Here is a 27,932-nt window from a genome sequence, read left to right on the forward strand (position 1 = left end):
TACGGGGGCGGTGGGTGATGGTGATGGACGTGGTTGGTGGTGGTGGCGGTGGTGATGCGCATGTTTCTTCTCCGACGAGGAGACGGATCGATGCTGGAAATAGCTCGGCCCGCAGGAGAGAGTACGAGGTGAGTCGCCTTCGCTTTCGGCAGGGCCTCTCTCGGATGCCCGCCGACGCCGCCGTTCTTGCTCGTTTCCGGAAGGCAGATAAGCCTAGCCGCCGCCGCCGAGTTTGACAGTTCGCACTTTGACAGTTCGCGCGCTTTGACAGTTCGAGCGCGGCCGCCGCCGCCGCCGTCGTCGTCGGCATCGTTTCTTCTCTCTTTCTCTCTCCCTCTCTCTCTTTCTCTCTCTCTCTGTCTCTTGAATCGAGTACGCCGGCTACGAGTAACTCCGAGCCGGGGACCAAGCCGAGCGGGATGACGCGGAAAAAATGTGCGCCGTACCAGCGTGGCTGATGAGGCTGAAATCGTGAGTATATTCTTGTGTGTCATACACATGTTACATATGTATGTATATATATACCTGTACACGCCAAGGGCACCCCTTAGTGCTTCGGGGGCGACCGCCTAGGACGAGGGTGCCACCCCCGACGCTCTCTCGCTCCGGGAATTGATCCGCTCTGGAATCCCGAAGAGAGCGGAGTTGAGGAGAAACGCGAGAATTTTTTGTTCTTCTGCAACAGGCGAGACAGAGGGGTCCGGTCGATTCTTCAAGATTGACATCTGACGTAATACGGATTATTTCGCCGTGAATTAGGAAAAAAGTGGAGCACTCTAAGGAGGACGTCTCTGTCTCGTAGTAGTGTATTACATTATATATATATATATATATAGTTGCACGTTTAATTGGTTTCATTGCAAATCGATGTTTGCGCTTTTCCCCGTTGAGCTGCAGTTTACGAGGTAATAGATGTCCTTGGTAGAAAATATAGAACCGATTTAATGTTACATTTCCAATTGATATTCCGCGCATGCCAGGACGAGTATCGGCACCGATCGTAAGTCGCATTTATATATCGCCGCTTCGCGATGCTTCGACTCATTTGTCATCGCTCTCTCATATTTTATTTGATATCTTCATTTTAATTAGCTCGCGAGCCAGGTCCTTCGAAATTGCACTCTTTCGGTTCTTCAGCCTTTCCTTAAACATTTATATGCTCTCGCAGGCGAAATGTCAAAGATTTGCCGTCTTGCGCGGAGAAGATCGAACGTTCGCGATTATTTCCCGGGATGTCGGTGGAGTCTTTCCTTTTTTTCCGGTGAAAGATAAAATTAGCACGTCTCGTGTTCCAGTTCGAGGCGCTCGATGAGTAGCTGACAATCGCCGACAGAATACTTTTACATAGGATGCGCTAATGCTTGCCGGATAACGCCTGATCGATTTCCCGGCGAGAGAAAGATCGATGAGGCTTTTTCGTCTTCTCGTTATCTTATCCCTTTGCAATTGCAATTGCAATTGCATCGCATCGGGAGAAACGTTTCGTTTCAGCGGTTCCCTCCGGTTGACACACCAGGCGTTTATAAAGTATTGATTTTTATTGCCCCGCGTGTGTTGCGCATTATTTTATCCGTTCGCTTCCTGGACGAAATTCTTTCCCGTAGAAGAAGGTTGAATTTTTGCGCTTGAAAAATCGAGAAGGAAAAGAAAGCGACCCTGAATTATCCGAAAGAAGGAAAAACGCGGATGTTACTCTACGGTTTTTTATGTCGTGGGATCGTAAATATAGGTGTCGTTTTACGTACTGAAGTGAATTTTTGCGACCACGTAAAGCGAATATATTCAAGTCGTGTACGGAACAATTGTGTATACAATTGACGGGATAATAAGTCACTCATCTTGCACAGAAACTTCGAAACAGATTTTGAAGGTGGAAGTGACAGGTGCATAGAACTGCCGGGAAAATCCGCGAGGAATGACGTTTCAGCCGGCTGGTTTTAGTCGAAGCAGTTATGTGACAGATGCTTTTGAATATTGAATGTGGATCTTATCGTTTGCAGTATGACCTAATTAAATGATAGGTAAGACGGACAGCTCTCTATCGAACTTCGCTCAATAGAGCGAATCTCTATCACATCCTTTTTTTTTTTTTTATTTTTTTATTAACGCCAACCATTTCTTTATTCGCGCAATTGAAAATATAATAAAGTTAATAACGGCGACACACGTTGAAATAAAAAATTATTAAATAAAAGTCCAATAAAAAAATAAATAATAAAAAAATGATTTTTCAAAGCGACACATTTCTAGCAAATTTTATTTTCGAATTCTTTCACAACACTTTAACTTTGCGTGTTGCGGTATATATATATATATATATATATATGAAATAAAAATGTTCTAAATATAAATGTAACTTTTCCATTTGTTTTTCCATCAAACTTTGTCTTTCACAGAATAACTGACTTTACAGACACGATATGTATCTATATAAATATTTTTTGTAAAGATGCATTCAAACAGATAAACATGTTTATGCCGATGTGTGTTTATTTGATTTAATACATAAAAATTACGAGAAGTGAAATTAATAATCATGATAATTGATACGACGATAATTGCAATAATTAATATTAGAAATGTTAATCGAATTTAAGCCTCTTTCTGCTAATGATAATTGCAACATTAATTACATTCCGATCGAGTTGAGTGAACAGTGCTTCCATTATCGAAGATACTAAAATATATATTTTATATTATGTATTGCTCCTATTTTTCCGAAATATATGCTTTTGCGTGGAACATCTCGTCGATAGTATCGATCCATCGAACGATCAGATATTATCGGGACGAGAGATCCGGCAGACCGTAGTTGGATTTTTAATTAACTGGGATGAGTTTAGGCACATCAAATATTGATGAGATGCATAATTTATTTTCGTTAGACTGCGAAGAGCAAAGGAGGTGCTAATACAAGTCGCAGTCGATCTTAATCGCTCGAGTTTAGAACGTGTACAGAATCAGTTTGATCTGAGTTAAGGTGCTTGAACAATACTTGAGGAGAAACTCTTCGCGACGATTTCTCGTTACCCAGTATTTGCTTTTTCCCTTTAAAATTATTTGCCGCTATCAAATCTGTGCTTAATACGATGACATTGTACATCTGTGATTGTGAACTTACATTAGAACTTTGATTTTAAATTTTCTGTACATTTTTTCCATTCTCTTCTTTTGTATTTGTAGTTTTAATATTATATATATATATATATTTTTTTTTTTAATATATTATTTTTATGTACAATTTTAAATGTATTATTTTTAATATATAATTTTCTAATTTTCTTATTGTGCTCTCCTTTTGAATAAACCCTACAATTTATATTTAATATAAAAATATTTAATAAAAAATATTTAATATAAAAAATATTTACTATATTTAATATAAAATTTAATATAAAATTTGATATAAAAACATATTTAATATAAAAAAAAATGAAACAAAATAAAAAAATAAAATAAAAAATAAAATAAACAAAGTTTTTATATTACGAAATAACAAAATTTAAAAAACAAAAAAAATTATTTAGGCTCTCCCTCTTAGAAAAAATTCTGCGGACGCCCATTAATAACGCAATTAAAATTAATTAGTAGTATCTACGCAATTTATATAATTTTCTTGTTGAAATATTTGTGAAAGTAATTTCTTTCGCTCTCTCGCTCCTTCGTCTTTCACGTATCGATTATAGTTTCATGACACGTACACAAGCTCATTCCCATATACGTGTATCGCAGTGAAATAGTGGAGAGTGCTACTTCTCGTAACAGCAGTTGCTCGGCAAACTGTGACGGTAACATAAGGGTGCGATATAGAAGGGTGTCGTTACCACTGTACGGAATGACGCACAGCACGTGGGCTAACGTCGTAAAAAAGACAAAATGTCACATTTCAGAATTTATGATCCGACCTCTCTTCATCTCTTCCATCTTCTTTAATAATTGCGTTGGTATCTCCCTTTTATCAAGGGATTAACTCTTTCATTTACTCTGGTTTTTTACAAACTCTTGTTGCAGAAATCTTCATCATTTTTATACGCACGTGGCACATATTATTTTATTGATCACGCGTTACGTTAATATTTTTATATGTATATATAAATCATTAATAAATTTTGGATGTAAAATAATTTTTATTTTCTTATATAATAATTTTATTGTATAATAAAATAAAAATTACTTAATAATAAAATATATAATACTAAAATAAAAATTATTTAACATTCAAAAATTATATTAATGAAATTTTGCCGACACAAAAGTTTGATGCACCAATCAAATTAAAATGCAAATACGCACATGTACGATAAGCTTGTTATTAGTATATTAACCTGCGTAACCTGTGTTTATTTGCAATCCATTGCACGACATGTTTCACTTAGCATAAGATAATAACGTGAGATCAAAAAGGATTAGGAAAACACCTGTAAATTGTTATACGGCTTTCGCTTGTTAGCTTGACAAGATGGAACTGTTTGTCAGTTATTCGTGATTAATTCTCGAGAATACATTTATAATAGTTATCTAACGTCGTAAAAAAGACAGAATGTCACATTTCAGAATTTGTGATCCAACTCCTCCTCTTTATCTCTTCTATCTTCTTTAATAAATGCGTTGGTATCTCTCTTTTATCAAGAGATTAACTCTTTAGTTTACTCTGGTTTTTGTAGAAACTAGTGAAAATTCTAATTCTAATTTGTACACAAAATTCCTTTAAAAATGCATCGTACTGTTAACTGAAAACGATTGAACCAACGTTAAAATGTGAAGTATCTCGGAAGAATCTCGGTGAAATTTCGGTTAAAATGTAACCGATCTTTCGATTTTCTATTTCAAGCCTTAATCGATTTCGACTTTGACAGGTTGTTTACGAGGAAGTTGGACGTCGAGCATTTTTAAGAAACGCGTTCTCACTCAAACTTATTTCGCTTTATTTCGACTGACAGTTATTTTTGCTCGGCTCTCGAATAACTTAAGGAACGAGGGAAAAACACGTTCGGTTACTGCACTGCTATCGATCGGCCTCTTTTGGCAATGATCCCGCGCATACATGTATTGTACATAGTCGCTATTCCGGGACACAGATTTCTATCCGATGATAAATTGATTCGGTGATTTGACATCTCGGTTTTTGCGGCGATTAAAAATTGTGGAGGCACCTCGAGACAAGATCGTGATTATCTGTTATATCCGAATAGACATCGTTAACATTTTCTAAAATTTTTTTAGATTTCTCATTCGATAGTGTTCATAATAGACATATTTTTTTCTCTAAATTCAGGTATATGAAAAAGGCCAGTCGTTTTAAATTCGTTTATACTTATTTGGAGCATTTCGAGCCTTCAATTTTCAGTAGTATATTAATAAAATTAGTGAAAAAAACCAAGTGTAAAAATCTCGTTCTTTATTTTTGATAAGTCCTCACAACCAGTGAAGACGAAATGGAGAACAAGTCTTATTGAAAATAAGTATAGAAGAATTTAAAAATAATTTGGTTGCACCTAATATTTGTGTCTGACTCTCACTAGCCCTTTGCTACTTAAATTTGTATTTATATATTTTTATTTATTATATGGGGGTTTTTTATATAAATATATATTCTTATATATCTTTTCCTGCGGAGTAAACATTAAGTTTTCATTTTTTTATTTAAGTTTCAGACAAATTAAAAAAATGAAACTTAATGGATATTTTCATTTTTTCTAATTTGTCCGAAAATTGAGGAAAAAAATAAAAACTTAATTTTTATTTCTCGCTTTAGAAAAATGTTACTCCTCAAGGAGGGATATAAGAGTATGTGTGTATGTTTAGAAACCTCCCTTAATTTTTGACAAAAATAATTTTCTCAATTTCGCGCTTATTTAGATACACCCTGTATAATAGAACCCTTTTTGATTTATTATTTATTCATCTTGCGATATTCATTTTATCATAATTTTTCTATCATCGTGATAAGCAATGTTGTGTTTAGATAATTTTTAAATTAGCTAGATAAAGATGAGATAAAAATATTCATCTTAAATAAGATGAAGATGATTTTGTTTTAAATGCTATGATTCTAAACCAAAATTATCTGAAAATTATTCTAGATTAATTTAGTAAAGATAATACTTTTTCTTAAATCTAAGATGCAGATATAAATATTGTACATATTTTTATTATATCTATATAACGATAAGGTGATATCAAAGTTTAATCTAGATGATCGGCTATATAATTTTATTTACATAACAGCAAACACTGGTAATAGGAAATCTAATATTTGCAGTATTGTACTTACATAATTTAAAAATTATCTAGCTAAACATGAGATGAAAATATTCATCTCAGATAAGATGAAGATGATTTTGTTTGAAATAACAGCAAACACTGGTAATAGGAAATCTAATATTTGCAGTATTGTACTTACATAATTTAAAAATTATCTAGATAAAGATGAGATGAAAATATTCATCTCAGATAAGATGAAGATGATTTTGTTTGAAATAACAGCAAACACTGGTAATAGGAAATCTAATATTTGCAGTATTGTACTTAGATAATTTAAAAATTATCTAGATAAAGATGAGATGAAAATATTCATCTCAGATAAGATAAAGATAATTTTGTTTGAAATAACAGCAAACACACAAATGCGGTTTATTTTGCCCGGCTAACCCAGATTTCTGGTTGCAGAAGCCTCTCGCACACCACGGTAGGTCTTAGAGGATGCACAAGCTAGCCAAGGGCCTGAAGAAGAAGAAAAAGCCGAAGAAGGGCAAAAAGGGGGCGGAGGAGGAATTCGATCCGGAGGAGCTCGAGCGTTATCGGCGCGAGCGGGCGGAGGCCCAACAGAAAGTCGAGGAGGCTGGCGAGTCGACTGGCGGCAAGCAGGTCGCCGGTTCCGACGAGTGGAAGAAGTTTCAGGCACTGACCGCCGGCGTCGACTCGGTTCTGCGCAAGACCCAGGATGACCTCGACCGGATAAAGTCTACCTCGTTCTTCCAGCGTAAGGCGCCGTTGGAAGAGAAGAAGCCGCAGGAGGAGGCGGACCAGGCCGAGGCCGAGGCGAACAAGTCCAAGAGGTGGGTGGGCTTCGACGCGGAGGGTAACCCAATCGAGGCTGTTGAGGTCGAGGGTCAAGACAAGAGGAAGAAGGAGTCGGTGGTCCACGAGGACGGCTTCGTCGACGTGCCGGAGGACGAGGATGAGCAGGAGGACTCCGCCGACGAGGACATCTTCGATACCACTTACGTCGACGTTCTCCAGAACATCGATGTTCAATTAGCTTATATACCAGACAGCCCGACCGAGGAGGAAGCCGGCGACGATCCGTTCGACACCACCAGCGCCGACAAGGTTCTGAAGACAGTCGATAAAAAAGGAAATAGATTAGTCAGTCTAGGAAATGCAGTCGAGGTGCTATCGGGAAGGATCGATCACGTGAGCACCTGTAAACTTACCAAGAGAGGACGACCGAGGCTCCAGCAGGATCTACTGTTGGACGACTTCGAAGAGCCGGAGCAGCTTCCGGAAGCTGTTGGGGCGGAGCCGGTGGAGATAGAGAGGACTCTTCTGGACGACGACAGTGATCTTCCCGACATCCCGATCGATTTAACCAAGTTACCGCCTGTTTTACCGAGACCAGTCACCCCAGTCACTCCTCTTCAAGAAGATACAACATCGACGGAGAAAGTCTCCAACGGCCCGTTGGATATCTCCGAGTTCGAGATACTGAAAGAGAAGACCGTCTTGGAGGAGATTCCCGACTTGGACGACGCCGAGTTCGATTTAAGCGCCGCGGCCGATGCTGAACCGGCTCACCTTGAAGAGGCCGAAGATCCGTTCGCCGAGAAGGAACCAGAAACCGTCGACTTTCAGACGGAGATAATCGAGGCCAGTTTCGAAGCGGCCACCTTCGTCGACGAGGTCGATCCGTTCGACACCGCATTCGCGGACAACATCTTGCCGGGCAAGACCGAGTTGAAGTTCATCGAGAAGGAGCTCGAGGAGCTGCCCGTCTCGGAAGTGTCCATCTCCCTGACAGATCCAGCTGGCTTCAACAGGGATTACGAGACCGGCCTGCTGAAATTGGAGAACGAGCAGGAGGACGATGACGTTCATCATCAGGAAATCAGTCTACAGTCAGTCAAGAAGGACCTGCTAGGCGGCTCCGCGACCGATCTCAGCCAGTTGGCGGATGAACCAATTGCACCAGTTGAAGAGATCACGTACGTCGATCCGTTCGACACATCCGCGGTGAAGGAGCTTCCACCTGGCAAGACAGAGCTCAAGGTCTTGGAGAAGGAGCTGCTCGGCGAACAAGCCGGCGGCTACGTCGAGGACGACAACGAGGACGACGACTTTGATCCCAGGAAGGATGAGGAACCATCAGTGAGACAGCCGCCACCCGCCAGACCACCGGTACCAGTTAAACCCGTGTTCGAGGTCAACTTCGACGAGGAGGAGACCAAGGTCGAAGCGACCCCGACGAATCTAGGGAGGAAGACCTCGCGACCGGAGATTCTTGAGCTAACTCCGTCCAAGGCTGTCGCGTTTGAGCTGCCGACGCCGTCGAAGAGGCCGGATCTTCTCGCGACCACCGAGGAGGAGAAGAGTCTACCTTCCAAGCCGCTTACGCCGTACTACTCGCAGAAGTCCATAGAGGAGTCGCTGCCGTTGGAGGACGAGGAGGTGGACGTCGATCCGTTCGACACCAGCTTCGTCAACAGTGTCGCGCCGGGCAAGACAGAGTTGAAACTCATCGAGTCGGAGCTGCTGAGACAGGAGCCCAGGTTACCCCACAGCTTGAGCGATCACGATTTCGATCCGAGATCCGTCGCGGAACCCATCAGGAGGCAGAGCGATTTTACCGCCACTTCGGTTGCTCCGAGCAGCCTGAAGCTCGAGCAGCTGCGATCGTCGCTGATACAGAAGGTTGAAGAAGAGGTGATCGTGAGGCAGGAACCGCAGAGGCAGGAGAGCTTGCTGGACGCGGAAGTCGAGGTCGACGCGAAGCCTCTGACGCCCAGGATCGAGAGCAAACCCATCGAGGAGGAGGAGATCTCGTATTCCGATCCCTTCGACACCTCCATTGCGATTAATATCCTTCCCGGCAAGGCGGAGCTCAAGATTTTGGAGAGCGAGTTGGAGCAGATTCCTCAGCAACCGCCGCCGCGTCCTATTCAACTGCCTGCAGTGGTACCAACCATCCCGGTAGTTCCGGTAGTCCCGGAAATCGACGACTTCGATCCGAGAGCGGACGAGGTAAAGGAGTCCAAAGACTTCTTGTCCCTGGACGGGCAGGATCCCGGGGATAAAGTGCTGACGCCGCTCCAGAACAAGGACTTCAGCTTGGACGAAGACGTGGATCCTTTCGACACGAGTTTCGCGACCATCGAGCCTGGACGAACCGAACTGAAGCTGCTCGAGTCAGAATTGATGAAGTAATTCAGCTTCGTTTCTTCGATTTCCTTTAACAATCTGATTGTCGCGTTGTTCCAATATAAGTGTACACGTTGTGAACCTCTCTCGCTTCAAGAAGGACTAATTAAGTCTATTTGTTGCAGTAATATCTCTGTGTTAAAGACTTGAAGTCGTTCCGAATGATACTTGCATTTAATATCGCAGAGCAGACACGAACAGACTGAAATCGGTCTATCCTACAATCTGATTGTCGCGTTGTTCCAATATAAGTGTACACGTTGCGAATCTCTCTCGCTTCAAGAAGGATTAATTGAGTCTGTAAACTCTATTCGTTGCAGCAATCTCTCTGTGTTGAAAGCTTGAAACCGTTCCGAATGACACTTGCATTTAATATCGCACAGCGGACACGAACAGACTGAAATCGGTCCATTCCACTTATATTCCTGATTGAAGTTTCTCAAGCCCAACTCCTTGAGTTCGATCATCATGGAGTCCAAGGGCGGCAATCCGTTCCTGATGGACGACTACGCGGCCGAGCCGGTCCCGCAGACTTCCAATCCCTTCCTCCAGGATTTCGCCGACACGTCGACTTCCGGCGGCGACGTTCAGAATCCCTTCCTGAACTTCGCCAGCGATCAGACGTACGAGCCGCCGGCGGTGTCCATCGACTCCACCAACCCTTTTGCCAGCTTCGGCATCGAAAGTAACGTCCCGGACGCCGGATTCGGGGCGGCCAGCGATACGCCAGCGACCAACATCTTCACTAGCCAATCAGCCAACATCTTCGCGCCGGACGACGACGCGAGTCTGGATCTATTCGGCACGATTACGACGACGACGCCGCCGACGACGACGACGACGTCGACGACGTCGACGATCGAGGAAAAGCCGCCGACCCCGATCGCGAGTCCGCCTCGGCAACCCGCAGCGACACCTCCCTCGAGGAACGGGAAACCGCCGCCATCGAGACCGCCACCTCCCAGACCGCAGCCGCCGCCGCCACCGCCACCTGTCAAAAATACGAAGGACCTGATATTGTCGGTGACAGGCGCGATGGACGCCACCTCGAACCATCTTCTGGATCGCTTGCAGATGACGCGGACGCCCAGTCCGACGCTGATGCACTCCCCATCGCCCACTCCGGAGCACTAGTTTCGCCGATCTCCTGGACGTTGACAGCAACGTGCCGGATCTGATTCCGGATGACAGCGCGAGAGCCGCGGAGCCGCCGCCGGCCAATCGGGACATCATGGACCTGTTCGACGCGCCAAATGCGGATGACGTCACCGCGTCCGCCATCTTCTCCACCTCGATGACCACCGCGGGGACCACCAGTCTCGTCACCGGGATACCCGCGAAACAGGAGAATCCCTTCGCGAGTATGGCCGAGGAAACGGTGTCGCCGGTGATCCCGCAAGCGCAGCCCGCTTTTGGAATGGAATACCCGGAGGAATACCCTGAAGTCAGTGACGAGAAACGGCCTTCGATCACCACCGCGAGTCCTTTCGCGGACATCGAACCGGAAGTGCCCGTCACTTCCGGTCTGGATTTCGCGGAACCCGCACCCGTTTCGGCAGCGGCTGCTGAGCTCTTCCAAGGTTGGTTGGAACAAAATTTCTTTCGTCTTTTTTTGGTGTAAAAATCGAAGAGAACGAGAGAAATAATAATTATAAAATATGAAATATTATCATAATTAAATGGTTGTTTTCGTAATTAATTGATTATTTTCATTATTTCGACCGTTTTGATCATTTTAGTCATTATAATCGTTTTATTCATTTATATTTTGATCACTTTATTTATATTGTAATCATTTTATTATATTGAGTAAAATGATTAATAAACAATTTAAAATGATTAAAATAATAAAAGAAATGTTTTTATTATTTCGATTGTCTTGTAACTATTAAAATAATTAAAGCTCTTTAAACGATTAAATAATTAAAATAATCATTTAATTATTCTGATTATTTTGATTATATTTATTATTTGACCAAACAGGAGTTGCAATATATCTTTTCCGTGTTACAATAGTGATTCATTATAATATCAGGCACATGATAAACTGATAAATTTATTGATCAGATTATTAGCTAAACTACGTATTATGTACAACGTAAAGTCAAGTTATATCAAATCTGTTTACTATAGTTACATTTCTAGTGAACTTTCTCGATAACGAACAATTATGCTTTAGCAAAATAGTTTATTGAGTTGTAGTGTAATTTAAAATAACATTATACTCTTTGAGTACAATGTTATTTCGAGTTACAATACAATTTCTTTTGCTGTTTGCTACATTGTTATTAAAAAAAATAATAGTTTCATTTAAAAAATTGAAGTAACCTCGCTATTTTATCAAACAAATGTATTTGGCCAATTTTTGTTATTTAATTGCTGATAACATTTTTCCTTTCTTCATTCATTTTGATCGTTTTGATCATTTCAGTTATTATTATCGTTTTATTCATTTATATTTTGATCATTTTATTTATATAATATTAATCATTTTATTATATTGAATAAAATAATTAATAAACGATTAAAAGGATTAAAATAATAAAAGAAAAATGTGTTATTATTATATTAATAATAATAATAGATTGTTTTGTAACTATTAAAATAATATCTAAACGACTAAATAATTAAAATGATCATTTAATAATTCTGATTATTCTAATCAGGAGGAGAGCCCGTTTCCGTCAGTGCTGACGTCAATTTCTTCTCCATGAGCGAGAGCGCCACAGCGGCGCCGTTCGGCGTACCAGAAGTCACTTCCACGCCTTTTGCGGCCGCGGCGACCACTCAACCCTTATTCGCGACGGCGGAAATCGCGCAGTCGCCCGGCCGGGACGCCTTCGCCTCGGATCTGCTGGGTGATTTCGGCGAACCGACCAGGGAGATCGTCGACGGCGGTTTGATCTCCACCAGTCCGATTCCCGGGGCGGAGTTTCCCGGAAACGAGGCTTACCGGCCCGAGGAACAGCTGGACAACTTCGCCGCCACGACTAAAGCGATCGAGGAAACCGGCGACTCGTTCGACGCCTTCGCGTCCAAGTTCGACAAGGCCGCCGAACCGGAAATCAACGGGGGAGATCCCTTCCTGGACGCCTTCGGTGGACCGACCGCCATGGACACCTCCAGCGATGGTGAGATTTAGTGTAGAATTCAAAAAATTAATTTCTATTTCACGACCAATTTATATTTATTTAATAAATCTTACACTTTGGGTAACAGGGTGTCCAGCAGATTCAATGAAAACAATTCCCCGACTTTTTCAGATTTTCCAAGACCGGAAATTTTAGTATTGTTATAGTCAATATATAATAGTCATATTATAGTCAATATGTAATAGTTAATATGTAATAGTCAAATTATATATTTTTTCAAATATATAATTTTTTATATCTATATGATAAATCAATTAAATGTTAAATCATAAAAAGAAATTTTAATCAATTTTACAATCTGCATCATGTACGATAATCGAAACAAACATGTCACTATAAACTATTTAAATAATCACCTTTTTTATTTATATTATATCAAATTTTTTAGTTTTGTCTCTATCAAACATTGAAATAAAATAACACGATGATGAAAATATAAATTAGCGAACATGCTGTAGATGATTTTTGACAATATACAGAAAATTAGCGTGCTAGGAGTCAAGGGGAAAAGTTTATATTTATTTAATAAAAAGTTTCAAATTATTGAGACAAATGTAGAATAATGTGAAAAAATTCAGATAAATAGTAAAATTTCTTGACTTTTTTCTCTGACAATTTTTTATAAAATTCCCTGACAATGCCTATTTCCAAATTTCTCTGACCACTAGACACCCTGTGTAAGAATTAAAAAAATAAATAGTATTACACAAAAGTAATTACACAAATTTAATAAAGCTTACACTTTGTGTAAAAATAAGAAAAAATAAATACTATTACACAAAGCAATAAATTACACAAATTTAATAAATCTTTGTGTAAGAATTAAAAAAATAAATATTATTACACAAAGCAAACTACACAAATTTAATAAATTACACAAAGTGTAAGATTTATTAAATAAATGTGCACAACCAGCATTGGTCGTGAAATATATTTATTCTTTTTATTCCTTGACTAGCGATATTAAAGAATCTTAATCATTAATGAGTAGAATAAGTTGTATTTAATTATTTATCGCAAGTTGATATTTTTTTCAGTTTGGGGAGACTCGTCAGTGACCGGTTCGGAAACGGCAATCACCGGTTTCGGCGAATCTGATGGTTTCGATTCCTTCCTGAGCATGACAGCTCCGCCGCCGGACACGAAAGTGAAAAGATCCGAGTCTGCAGAGTCGGACGAGGGACCGGACTTCAGCGTATTCATCAAGTGAGTGAGAGAGAAAATAAAAGCGTAATCGTTCATACGTTAAATCGGAGATGAAACCATTTCGAGTTTATAATAATAATAATTATTATTATAATCACAGCTGTCAAATGAAACTTGATATTGCTGGAAGATTAAAAACTTTCTTACAGCATTTTCTCTGAATTATCACATATTTATTGGAATCAGTAAAAAAATTAAGCATTTGCTCTCCTCTTGAAAATAAACACTAAAATTTATTTGCATATTTAATATAAAAAGATAGCAAAAAAAAAAGAAATAGATTTTAAAAAATTAAGGAAGAATAAAAATTAAAAAACAAAAAATATAAATTATGCCCCCTTCTGGAAAAAATCCTGCGGACCATCCTGCCCATGGTCGGATAAGATAATAAAATTATCACAGATTAGATAATAAAATGTATAACGCTTCTATTTCTCTTCGATATAAATATGTATTATATCTAACATCGTCTTTGATTCGATTCGAAGACCGAAGGAGGGAGATCAGCTGACGATGACAGAAGGCGGACCCGTACCTACGTTAGCGCCGCCGCCTAAAAGTCCGCAGGTGGTCGCGTACGCGGATTCCTCGCCGCGTTTCAATCCGTTCGATAAATCCGGAATTGCGCAAGATGCCGTGGTATCCGAAACCGCTCAAACTGCCGAGATGGCCAGGACAGATTCCCAGGTATTCGCATAAATGCCACGTCGCATTCCTCAATTAATTCTCTCTATCTCACCATAACATTTTTTTCCCCTTTAGGTAAACATCATTAAGCAAAGTAATGTAACAAAATCAAAGAATCATACATTAATTTAAAATGCAAAGATATATTATAAATTATATACACATATATAAAAAATATATATAGATATTTACATTTAATATTTAAAATATTAATATATATATATATATATATATATATATATATATTTTTTTTGTATATAAAATACATTTTTTTAGAAAAATATATAGATATTGAAATTTAATATTTAAAATATTAATATATATATTTTTTTTTTATATAAAATAAATTTTTTTTTAGAAAATATATAATATTTAAATTTAATATTTAAAATATTAATATATATATATACATATTTTTTTTATATAAAATAAAATATTTTTTTTAGAAAAATATATATTAATATTTAAAATATTAATATATATATATTTTATATAAAATAAAAAATTTTTTTAGGAAACCCCGCCTACTCCTCTCTTCGACGAGGACGTGAGCCAACCCTTGGAGGACTTCCCGAGGATAACTTACACCGGGGACGGTTGGGAGATGCAGTTGCGACAGCCGAACAAGAAGAAAATCACGGGGCAACGATTCTGGAAGAAGATCTTCCTGAAACTCGTCTATCAGGCCGACAGCCCGATCCTCCAGCTGTTCAACAAACCGGACGACAAAGATCCTTTTCAAGAATTACCCTTGCTCGCCTGTTATTCGGTTTCGGACATCGGCGCTCAGCAATTCGATCAGTACGGGAAGATCTTTACAGTGAAGCTACAGTACATCTTCTACAAGGAGAGACCTGGCGTGCGACCTGGCCAGGTCACGAAGGCTGAAAGGCTGACGAACAAGCTCAGCCAGTTCGCGGCATATGCTATACAAGGAGATTACCAGGGCGTCAAAGAATTCGGCAGCGATCTGAAGAAGCTGGGTCTTCCCGTGGAACACGCACCTCAGGTGCGAATTATTTTATTCTCGAATCGAAAAGATGAAGATATATGATGCTGTCATATTTTGCAAAATTAATTTAAATTTAAAAATACAGGACAAAACATTTTTAAAATCTTTGACAAATTTCCTTAAAAGATAAAATAATTCTCGAAAATATTTTTTAAATATTTCTATAGTCCGCCTTTTCATGTTTAAAAAATATTTTCAGAAATATTTTTGGATATAGGTAAACTAATATTTCAAAAACTCCGTTTCGCAGATCTCGCAGCTATTCAAACTCGGTTCCCAATGTTACGAGGACATGAAACAGTTCTCCTGCGCCATCGAGGAGGCTCTCTTCAGGTTGTCGGTGCACCGCGATCGTGCATTAACTTACAAAATGGAGGAGGTCCAGGTAACTGTCGTGGACGAGCTGTATGTCGAGCAGAATTCGGAGGGTCACGTGGACAAACAGATCGCGCGAGTTCGTCTCTTCTTCCTGGGATTCCTCTCCGGTAAGTTTTCTCCTCAGGAAATCAACGAAAACGTGCATTTTTTAATAGCAATATTTTTTTCTCTCGAATAAATTACGTCCCATATAGCAGAAAATATTTTTGAAATCTTTTAAAAATATTTCTTAAAAGGTAAAATAATTCTCGAAAATATTTTTAAAATGTTTCCATGTCCGCTTTTTCATGTTTCAAAAATATTTTTGAATATAGATTTAAACTAATATTTCAAAAATATGTATCGAATATTGAAGAAAATATTATCTGAGCGATAAAGAAGAAACTTTTAAAAATATTTAAAAAAATTTTCAAAAATATTCTAAAAAATGTTATTACAAAAAATTTTTATCATTTTAAAATATTCTTTAAACCATTTTAAAATGTTTTTATGCAATAAATTTTATAGAAATATTTAGAAATATTTTTTTGAAATATTTTGTGCTGTATATAGTTTTTTGTAAAATTTTTAAATCATTTTAAAATATTCTTAAAACTATTTTAAAATGTTTTTATGCAATATTTTATAGAAATATTTAGAAATATTTTTGGAAATGTTTTTTGTAATAAATTCTCTTCTCAGTTGAAACTGATTTGACACAAATGTTCGAACTCTTTTCAAGGTATGCCCGACATAGAATTAGGAATAAATGACATGTGGCGACAGGGTAAAGAAGTCGTCGGCAGACACGACATTATTCCGGTCGTGACGGAGGAATGGATTCGTCTGGAGAACGTCGAGTTTCATGCCTGCGTCCAGCAAGACGAGTACGAAAAGTCTCGGATAATCAAGTACGTATAATGAATCGTAAATTTTTATTACGGTAAAATCGAGAGATAAATGCGACTTTGCGAATAATTTCAATTTCATTCTTTGTTCTTGAAATTGCGATAATTAATCGATAAGCTTATATCAATATCGTGATGGAATTAAATTTTTATATCTACACAGTAGGAAAATTTGTGTTTTCTTGTTCAAAATGGTCCCCGTTAAAATTTTTGTATTATATATTATATATTATATATTAAATATTATATATTAAATTATTAAAATTGAAAAAAACACAATATGCATCTGTTTTTATTTAATTTTACACAATAAATATATTTTGTTTTATTATTTTTAGTGACAAGATTTATCTGTTAAAATTTACAGAAAAAATGTTGATTTTTTAAAATATAAGATTAACATATTTTTAGTTAATTTTACACAAAATTTATTTTCAATTACTTGAAGTTTTGCATTTATTTAGTGTTAAAATATTAACACAATATTTGTGTCTCCATTCAAGATATTACGTTAAATTAACACAAAAATTCCTGTGGACATGTGTTAAACCTAACACAAATTTTTCAAAAGTGTAATAGTGAATGCTGTGGATGAAATGTATCTATATTCCCTGCTTTAAAAAAATCAATACGAATTTATTCTCGCCTTCTAATCCGCAAACATGCATGCGAAGCTATAAATTGAACTTATTACTAAACACTTGCACTAACACGTCCTAAGGTTCAAGCCGCCTGATGCATGTTACATTGAATTGATGCGGTTCCGTGTAAGACCGCCTAAAAACAGAGAGCTGCCACTTCAGCTAAAAGCTGTTATGTGCGTTACTGGGAACAAGGTGAGCTTTTTTTTCTCCCCTAAGAATTTTTCAACCAATTTTTTCATTCTCTCGATCTTTATCATTTATAAATGGAAGCTAAAGAAAAACTTGTAGTTCTTACTCTTTGCTTTTAGCAAATGCGTCTTCGCGTATCTTTCTTATATATATCATTTTGCTCTGCGATATATATATATATATATATATTTACTTTTTATTTTCTCATAAAAATATAACCATTGATACGAGTTTGATAAAAGTTTCAGTCCAAGTTTTCTCTTTCTCCGGCCCCAGTGAACTTTTGCGCAGACACGTCTGACCTCTTTCTACGTGTTATTAGGTGGAGTTGAGGGCGGATATTCTCGTGCCAGGTTTCGCGTCCAGGAAACTGGGCCAGATACCATGCGAAGACGTGATGGTTCGCTTTCCCATACCCGAATGCTGGATTTATCTCTTCAGGGTGGAGAAGCACTTCAGATACGGCTCGGTAAAATCGGCGCACAGGAGAACCGGAAAGATCAAGGGTATCGAGAGATTTTTGGGCGCCGTCGATACGTTAGAGCCGCAATTGATGGAGGTCACTTCCGGTCAGGCGAAATACGAGCATCAGCATCGCGCTATCGTATGGAGGATGCCCAGGCTGCCTAAGGAGGGACAAGGTATTTCTTTTTCAATATTTTTATATCTTCCTATTATTCTAATTAGTCTCTGTAAAAAATCTCTGTGTTTTTATTTATATTTAATTTCTATTTGGGTATTATTATGCCGCAAAAGGATAAAATTTAATTCTTTTATAGGAATTTAAATAATACATCTCAATAATATATTTAAAAATACATATATTTTTAAATATATTTTTATATTTAATATAAAAATATATTAAAAAATATATTTAATATAAAAAATATATTTAATATAAAAAATATATTTAAAAATATATTTAATATAAAAAATATATTAAAAAATATATTTAATATAAAAAATATATTTAAAAATATATTTAATATAAAAAATATATAAAAAAATATCTTGAAAAATATTAGAAAATATATTTCAAAAATCTGAGCTGCAGAGTTTGAATATACCGCGTGTTCGAACATCACGCAATCAGTTTTGTTGGCTCTCCTCCAATTTCGTTTTATTTCCAGGCGCGTATACGACGCATCAGCTGGTTTGCCGTATGGCTCTCACATCTTACGATCAGATCCCCGAAAATCTCTCGGAGTACTGTTACGTGGAGTTCACGATGCCGGCGACCCAGGTCTCCCATACAACCGCGAGAAGCGTCAGTCTTCAAAACAGTGACAGCGATGCCCCTCCGGAGAAGTATGTCCGAAATTTGTCGCGTCACGAGTACAGGTAAGGTTTTATCTCGATACGATTTTATCTTGAAAAATGCTAGATTGCATTGCAAAAATGCAATTTTCTGAATATTGCGCTACGTTAAAACGCTTGGATATTAATCTGCGTCGCTCAAATCTTAATTGTTTATTATTGATTTAACAGAAAGGACGATGAATATATTTTAGCGCAAAAATTCGGGCCTTCGCGAGTTGCATAATAATTCTGTAATTGAAACCAAATTCCAGATATCCAGATGTAATATACCGAGAGTGGACAAAATATAGCGTTACGAATTTTTATCTCCAAAAATATAATAAAAGTTGTAGGATTTCGAGGGGGAAAGAAATTGGACGCTATACTGACTTTTTTCCCTCAAAATCTTATAACTTCTGTTTAAAACATTTTTCTTTAAAAACAATATCGTTAGAGATAAAAATTCGTAACGCTTTATTTTGTCCACCCTTTATAACGAATCTGTATAAGATTATCTATGGGCGTCCGTAGGATTTTTTCCAGAGGGAGGCATGATTAATTTTTTGTTTCTTAATTTTTTTGTTATTTTAATTTTTTTATATTAAATGTGCAAATAAATTTCAGCTTAATTTTTTTACTGATTCCAAGAGGGGGTTAAATGCTCCCTCTTGTCTTCCTCTCCCGACTCATGATTAGGTCTACATATTTCTTCGGGGTTTATTATATTCAGTATTATGCTTAGAAAAAGTATTTATTTTAATACTGTTAAATAAATCATTTATTTGAAACTAATAATATTTATTTGATATGAAAAATATTTATTTGATATAAGAAAATCCTTTTCAAAACAAATAAAATTTGTTTCTCAAATAAATGATTTATTTGACAGTATTGAACTAAATATTCGTTAATTTAACAAATTTTTTAAATATATTTTTTATATTAAATATATTTTTAAATATATTTTTATATATTATATTTCATAGAAAAATATATTTAATATAAAAAATATGTTTAAAAATATATTTATTTTTAAATATATTTTTTTTCAGTGCACTGATTATTTGATCGCCGATTTCAAAACTTTCCGAATAATACCGAATTGATGAAACTGAATTTTCATTATGATGAAACGTTGCCTAGGGTGGGAATCGAGCATACGCAGGGCGAAGGACCTGGTGCGTACGTTACGGCGACGATCGCGAAGAAGACGCCGACGATCCCGGAAAGCACGCCGGAAGTTCACAGCGAGGTGTCCGAGTCCGCGACAGCCGAATCCGATTCCGACTCCACGGAGTAACGCGGATCATCTTCGCGGTGGCTAAATCGAACGTCCCCTGTGTTGTAATAATTAGTACATTCTGAGACGAGAGAGAGAGAGAGAGACGTTACGTAACTCGAGATTGATGAGGAGAGTCTCACATATGGCCGAGTCTAGTCGTTTATAAGACGTGAATATAAATACCGTATCATGTATTAATCTGTATACAGAGAGAGGATGTGCGTGCGAACGCGGGGATGTTTTGGAAATCGCCGGCAAGTTGCGGATAACCCATACAAAATATTATGAGTTTTCAACAAATATTTCTATAAAATATTGCATAAAAATATTTTTAAATGATTTAAAAATTTTTTGTGATAACATTTTTTAGAATATTTAAAAAAAAATATTTTACTTATATTATTTGGACCTCTGGTATTTGAATCTTTTCATTTATTATACCAAGGATCAAATCTCCTCAAGTTGATCATAAAACGTAAATTGATTTGTATATTTTAAAATACTTTAATTATATACATATTAATTAATTAATATATATTTTAAATGTTATTTATAAAAATATATCAATTTTATATATATATATATATATATATATATTATTTAAATATATATTATTAAAATATATAATTTTAAAAATATTCTTATTTGTCGCTCAGATAATATTTTCTTAAATATTTGATACATATTTTTGAAATATTAGTTTAAATCTATATTCAAAAATATTTCTGAAAATATTTTTTAAACATGAAAAAGCGGACATAGAAACATTTTTAAAATATTTTCGAGAATTATTTTATATTTTAAAAAAATATTTTCAAAAGATTTTAAAAATATTTTGTACTGTATGAGAATCTCGTTCTGTTAACGTTCGAAATTATGGACGAATAAAATCGAACCAGATCAGAGACCTGAAATTATAGTCGATTTACCAGAAAGCAAAAATTTAATAATTTCACTAAATCTTTCAACTAAATTTTGTTAATTGAACATATATTAATATTTAAGTCAAATATACCTATGTTTTGTTAGATTTAATATATTATATTTAATTTAAATATTTTTATATGTTTAATTAGCAAAATAATATTTAGTTGAAAGATTTAGTCAAGTTAATAATTTTTTTTCAGAGTTGATTGTGAATAAATCGTCCAAAATTTTTCTTCAAAATAAAAAAATCTTTATTTTTAGAAATTTTCGGAAAATTATTCGATGCTTCCATCACAATTCGATTTGCAAATCGATTTGTGTGTTAAAAATAAATAATCTCGCAACACGGAGGCGATTTTCGATACATTTAGTCCGTGTTCGCGTGCAAATAATTAAATTAATAGTTATATAATGAGGAGTAAAGTAAAGGAAGAAGATAATTTGTGAAAAAAATGGAAGAGGACAATACCGTTTTTTCGTTCCGTCGTAGCTTGTTAAGTCATATAACACTCGCGGTGGAAAGCTTTGTGACCATGATGAAATCATGAAAATACGTTCATGATGACGTTTCAAAGGTTTGCCGACACTCGCAAAACGCGATCGTGGCCATATAAAAATTTATTATCGATGAAAATAGTCGCGTGCTTCTTTAAAAACGATCGGAAAAATATATTTTCCGTCCAAAAATTTGCATCGAAATTATTTGGACCTCTGGTATTTGAATCTTTTCATTTATTATACCAAGGATCAAATCTCCTCAAGTTGATCATGAAATGTAAATTGATTTTAATATTTTAAAATAATTTTTTTTAAATTATATATACATATTAATTAATATATATTTTAAATGTTATTTATAAAAATATATCAATTATATATATATATATATATATATATATATATATATATATTTAAATAGTATATTGTGTATCAAGTGCAGAAAGTTGACAATTGGTCACGAGTGCGGGGGATAGATGCACGAGCCGAAGGCGAGTGCGACCACCCACACGAGTGAACAATTGTCAATCCGCACGTGATACACATACTATTTTGTATTACAAGTGCAGACAAAGTGGCTTTGTGCGCGTTTTTTGTGCATGAGGTGGCCGATCGCACGCCGCCATCTTGCGGCGGCACGGTGCGGGAATAGCTGTGTTCAAAGTCATTGTCCACGGCTTCAGCCGTGGGCAATGACTTTGAACGAGGCTCAGCCGTAGGCAATGGCTTTGAACGCGGCTTATTCGCTCACCGCGTCGCCGCTAGATGATGGTGTGGGAAATCGGCCGCTTTCCGCACAGAAAACACGCACAAAGTGCCACTTTGCCTGCACGTATAATACAAAATATTTTAATATATTATAATAATATAGGTAAATGAAAAAAAGTAATGATGAATAAATTTGTCTCTAAATTACTCGCGGCGAAGAGAAAGATAAATCTACGGACACACATACACATATATACAAAAATACATGAAATTACGTTGTCGTTGCGATCAGAGAGCAATGATCTGTTAGATGCCGTTATGGTTTTATAGACGCAAGCATATCCCATTGTTTTTTGAGCTTATAGAGGATCTACGCGTATCGTTATTTAGTCGCTAGTAGACATTAAGTAGATAAATCAATTTATCTCGTGTGCAATGCGTTATATATATAAAATATTCTGTAGTATATAAATATATACTTATGTATAGAGTGTGCGTAACATTATTGTTACTTCATATTATTATGAAGCGAATTAAAATTGCAACTGGCCTAAACTAGAACGTCTATCGTATGTGCGTAAAATTGTAAAATATATTACAATACCCAGCCAGAAATGAATGATCAAATCGACAGGGTTGGGTAATAACTAATTCATTAGTTGAAAGTTAAAAAAGAGTTGAAAAGTTAATAAATTTTAACTTAGCTTATAATTAGTTGATTTAAAATGTATTCATTTTTAACTTCAACTAGTTATTTTTGACATTAAACTTATTAACTTTTTTCTTAAGTTAAATTTTTTTATCACTAAATACCATTATTGTTTCTTTTAAAAGTTATATAAATGTATTATTTTTAAATTAATGTATATTATTAATTTTTATATTTATTTGTCATCAATTACCAAAAAATATATTTCTATATAAAAATCAAAATTTCTTATTATATATTTTATAATAATTATTATTATAAAATAATATTTTATAAGTTATAAAATATAAAATATAAAATTATATTTTATAAATTATTTGTTATTATAAATTTTAAAAGACGTAAAACAACAGTTAACAAACGAAATTCTAATTTAATATAAATAAAGTTTTTAAAAATTAACTTTTGCGACTTTTAACTCAAGTAAATTAATTAACTAAATTTTACACTGAAAAAGAAATTTGTTAAATTAACAAATATTTAGTTTAATACGTTCAAACGAATCATTTATTTGAAACAAATAAATATTTTTCATATCAAATAAATATTATTAGTTTCAAATAAATGATTAATTTGAACGTATTGAACTAAATACTTATAAGAATTAACTAATTTTTTTTCAATATATAAGCAATTAACTTTAACTTAACTTAGTTTAAAAAATCATTAACTTACCCAACCCTGCAAATCGACATCGATTCGACGTTGATTTATCCAATTGAAAAAAAAAAGTTTATTAAATTAACAAATATTTAGTTCAATACGTTCAAATGAATAATTTATTTGAAACAAATAAATATTTATTTGATACGAAAATTATTTATTTGACAGAAGAAAATCCTTTTCAAAACAAATAAATATTTATTTGTTTCAAATAAATAATTTATTTGAACGTATCGAACTAAATATTTGTTAATTTAACAAACTTGTTTTTTCAGCGCAGTCGATTCGAAATAATTTCTGGCTGGGTTGCTCAACGAGGATGCGTAAGACTGCGAGATTGCGTCTAGTCTTTAATGATATTCGTTATTTAAGCGATAAGCATGAATAATGAATCTATAATAAGCGCTTGTAGCGTTAGCTATAAAGTACAATCTCTAGAAATGATACGTAAGTTTCCGTTTTCGTTATCGATTTTTCTTTCACCTTTTTTCCAGTCGGCACGCAATAAAAGTGCCGACTTGTGGCAGAAAAGCAGCATCACCAAATATTAGGATTAAGATTAATTGTGTACTATATAGTGGCATAATTATACGCGAGATTTCCAAGCGAGAGTACATATGTATAGAAAGAGGGAGAGATCTTCGTTAATGATTGGTATAAGATATAAAATACTCTCGTCGTGCGTTTAGTAGACATTTAAGATATATTAATATATATATATTGAAACAAATTAGAAGACGTAAGTTTCAGTTATGTTTTGCATTTTTTTCACACGTTTCTCAACCTGCAAGAAAGGTCAGAAGAGTTGATTCTAGTCCCTAATAATTAAGAGAATACGTACGACACGGACGGAAAACACTGTCGATCGTACGTTAGTTTAATAAGTAGATTAAGGCTCTAGATTATAAGGGTAACTTCCGCCACAATAAGTATCATAATGGATGGCCAAGCAAGTCGTAGTAATTAAATTCATTAACGCGCCTGTTAGTTGTTAATTGCTACTCTGATCCCCGGCGACGTATCTAAAGTTCGGACACTTGTTCGCAAAATCGCGGGATATTTTTAATAAAAGAATCGTCATTTTTAACAGAAATGAAAGAAATTATTTTTTATGTATCACTGCAAAAAAATTTGTTAAATTAACAAATATTTAATTCAATACGCTCAAATAAATCGTTTGTTTGAATCAAATAGATATTTATTTGATAGAAATAAATATTTATTTGATATAAAAAATACTAAATAAATATTTATTTGTTTCAAATAAATAATTTATTTGAACGTATTGAACTAAATATTTATTAATTTAACAAACTTTTTTTCAGTGTGTAACAAAAAAATACAAAAATCCGTCAAAAACGAACATTATTCAGCCTTCATCCAATTAAAAATCATAAATTATATTTTGGGCGATTTCCAAGTCGTATAATTAAAAATTTTAAATTACCAAAAATTACAATTTTTCTCGTATAAAAAGACTTGTCGCTCTCTTTGTTGAAATATGAAAATGTAATATACAAAATGAAATATAGAAATATTTAATATAACTTATCAACGCGCTGAAAAAAAATTATCAACTTTACTCAACTTTTCAACTAAATATTATTGTGTTAAAATTAAACATATAAAAATATTTAATAAATCTAATAAAACATATATTTGACTTAAATATTAATATTTCATGCAGCACAAAATATTATGAATGTCTTTAAAAAAATATTTCTATAAAATATTGCATAAAAACATTTTAAAATAGTTTTAGGAATATTTTTAAATGATTTAAAAATTTCTTGTGATAACATTTTTGAGAATATTTTAAAAAACTTTTAAAAATATTTTTTTAAATATTCTTTATCGCTCAGGCAATATTTTCTTAAATTTTATACACATTTTTAAAATATTAATTTAAATGTATATTCAAAAATATCTTTTAAACATGAAAAAGCGGACATAGAAATATTTTAAAAATATCTGCGAGAATTATTTTATCTTTTAAGAAACATTTTTAAAAGATTTTAAAAATATTTTGTGCTGTATGGATTAAAATTGAACATGCATATAAAAATATTTAATAAATCTAACAAAACATATATTTGACTTAAATATTAATATATGTTCAATTAACAAAATAATAATTTAGTGAAGTTAAGACATTGTTTTCAGTGCAAGGTGCCGAAAGTTTTGAGAGAGAGTACGCGCGAGAAATTCGACAAACCTAATAAAATCTGTGTCTCGGATTTGACTGATGCTTTTTTTCGCTCTTTGAAACAAAGCAAAGCTTTTCAGAGCTACAGTGTATACAAGGTTTATTTGAGTTTGGTGTCTTAAACGGATTTTGGGCGGGTTTCCCCTGCACCAAGACGTGACGTTTCCAGCTCGTGATCTCAAAGAAAAAAAAATACGCGTAATCGTACCGTCGTGCGAAACGGCGTTCGTGTATCTAAGCAAAAAAAAAGCATATAAAATACAGTTAAACATTGCATGTATAGATTTTAGGAAAGGCTAAGAGTAGAGTTAGCGAATAAAAGTGCGGCTCCGACACGTGTTTACGATGATTCTGGAAAAGAATGACTGGCAGGAGAGAAAGAAAGAGAGAGATCGAATTTTCAATATTTAACAAAAGGCAGATTGACACTTGCCACGTGTTTATTGTATGATTCTGCCTACGTTTTTGCCTCTCTAATAGTTTTTCTATTCTACAAAGAGAAAGAAGATAAAACGTGTAAAGAAAGGCAGAAACGATGTAAAGTTATGGGCAAAAAAATGTTATATGAATCGTCTCTCTAAAGTATTACACACTTTATAAACGACGCATTACTATAATGCAATTTGTTGAGATTTCATTTATAATGGTATTTTAATACAATCACGTGAGCTCGTCGTGTAACAGTATATGACATATAAATCGAGAGTTATAGTTTCGCGAAAAATGTAATAAAATGGTACTCTCTCTATACTTATGTAAAAAAAAACAAAGCTTTTTTTGGTGTTAGCATGTATGCAGTGGAATAAAAATGGAAGTAGATGCGCAAATTTAACGAAACTCACAACCCCCAGTGCGATAAATAATATATATATATATAAATATGTCATGTTTGAGTACACTGAAAAAAATTTAGTTAATTCTTATAAGTATTTCTTTCAATACTGTCAAATAAATCGTTTATTTGAAACTAAAAATATTTATTTGACATGAAAAATTTCATTCAATACTGTCAAATGAATCATTTATTTGAAACAAATAAATGATTCATTTGACAGTATTGAATGAAATATGTATTAATTTAGTCATTTTTTTCAGTGTATTGCTCGACCACACCTCGAGAGGAAAAGCATTATTTATCTCCATAAATATAATAAATGAAGTAGAAATCAAGTAGAGTGGACAATAGATCTAAACTCTGTTGATCTGATATTTGGCATAAGGAATAAATATTGTAAAGGAGACAAGCCGTAGAATATATATACATATAAAAAATATATATATTATATATAACCGTTGTCCCTATCGTATTGAAAAAGAAAGAAAATGTTCTGTACAGGTAAAAAAAGTCTGTAAAAATAAAGTTTAGTCGCGCTTTTTTGTGAGAACGATATGTAAGATTTAAGAGTAGGAAATAGGAAAGGTGGAATTTTTCTCATGACAGGTGACAGATAAGTGTGTTTACGTACAGTTGAGGAGAGTAACATGTGTTTTCTTTCGAGAACAGTGCTTCTTCTCGATCGCCCTTAAATGAGATCATCGAAAGCAGCTTTATTGCAGTTTTTTTTAACATGACGCGAGGAGAATTAATGTTGCTAAAAAAAAAAAAAAAAGAAAAAGAAAAAAAAAAGATTTATGTACATTACTCTCTCGCCTCTATATATTGAAAATATAGCGGCAAATTTTCCCGAATTATTTTCAAAGATTTGTTTTCTCGATCGCAAGATCCCGCCAAAGCTGTTGAATTCTATGTAAAATTCGAAATGTGTTCAAAGCTGATATAGGTTCTTAGATTATTAAGAGATTCAATAGGGAAAAAAATAAAAATATATATTATATACATACATATATGCACGTGTTATTAATTCAATATTGATGTTGTAGTTGCGCGTTACTTCGAAATATTAATGCACGTTAAAACTCGGCGGATGATAACATTTAAGGGTTCATCGATATATCGATATCAACGCAAATGAGAAACGTATGTGTAGTTACCACTTTGTTCCATCGTGGCAAGCAAGTAATGTATACAGACATGATCGAATAAATAACTTACGTTACATATCGTAAA

At 34.9% G+C, this 27,932-nt stretch overlaps 1 protein-coding gene across 1 annotated transcript; it reads left to right on the forward strand.

The window, feature by feature from the left end:
* Positions 1-71: 71 nt before the first annotated feature.
* On the forward strand, positions 72-27,932 carry LOC114937478 (uncharacterized). The gene is given in 15 exon segments (XM_029310940.2): positions 72-471; positions 6,670-9,419; positions 9,604-9,628; positions 9,853-10,545; positions 10,547-10,997; positions 12,084-12,548; positions 13,607-13,775; positions 14,264-14,462; positions 14,977-15,471; positions 15,725-15,959; positions 16,574-16,742; positions 17,461-17,575; positions 17,895-18,213; positions 18,703-18,913; positions 20,015-27,932. Coding segments are annotated over 14 exon segments (6,420 nt in total). The 5' UTR covers positions 72-471; positions 6,670-6,702; the 3' UTR covers positions 20,172-27,932.

This window comes from Nylanderia fulva, unplaced genomic scaffold (genome assembly GCF_048542155.1).
Source record: "Nylanderia fulva isolate GAGA-0341 unplaced genomic scaffold, ASM4854215v1 Scaffold34, whole genome shotgun sequence".
Taxonomy (NCBI): Eukaryota; Metazoa; Arthropoda; class Insecta; order Hymenoptera; family Formicidae; genus Nylanderia; species Nylanderia fulva.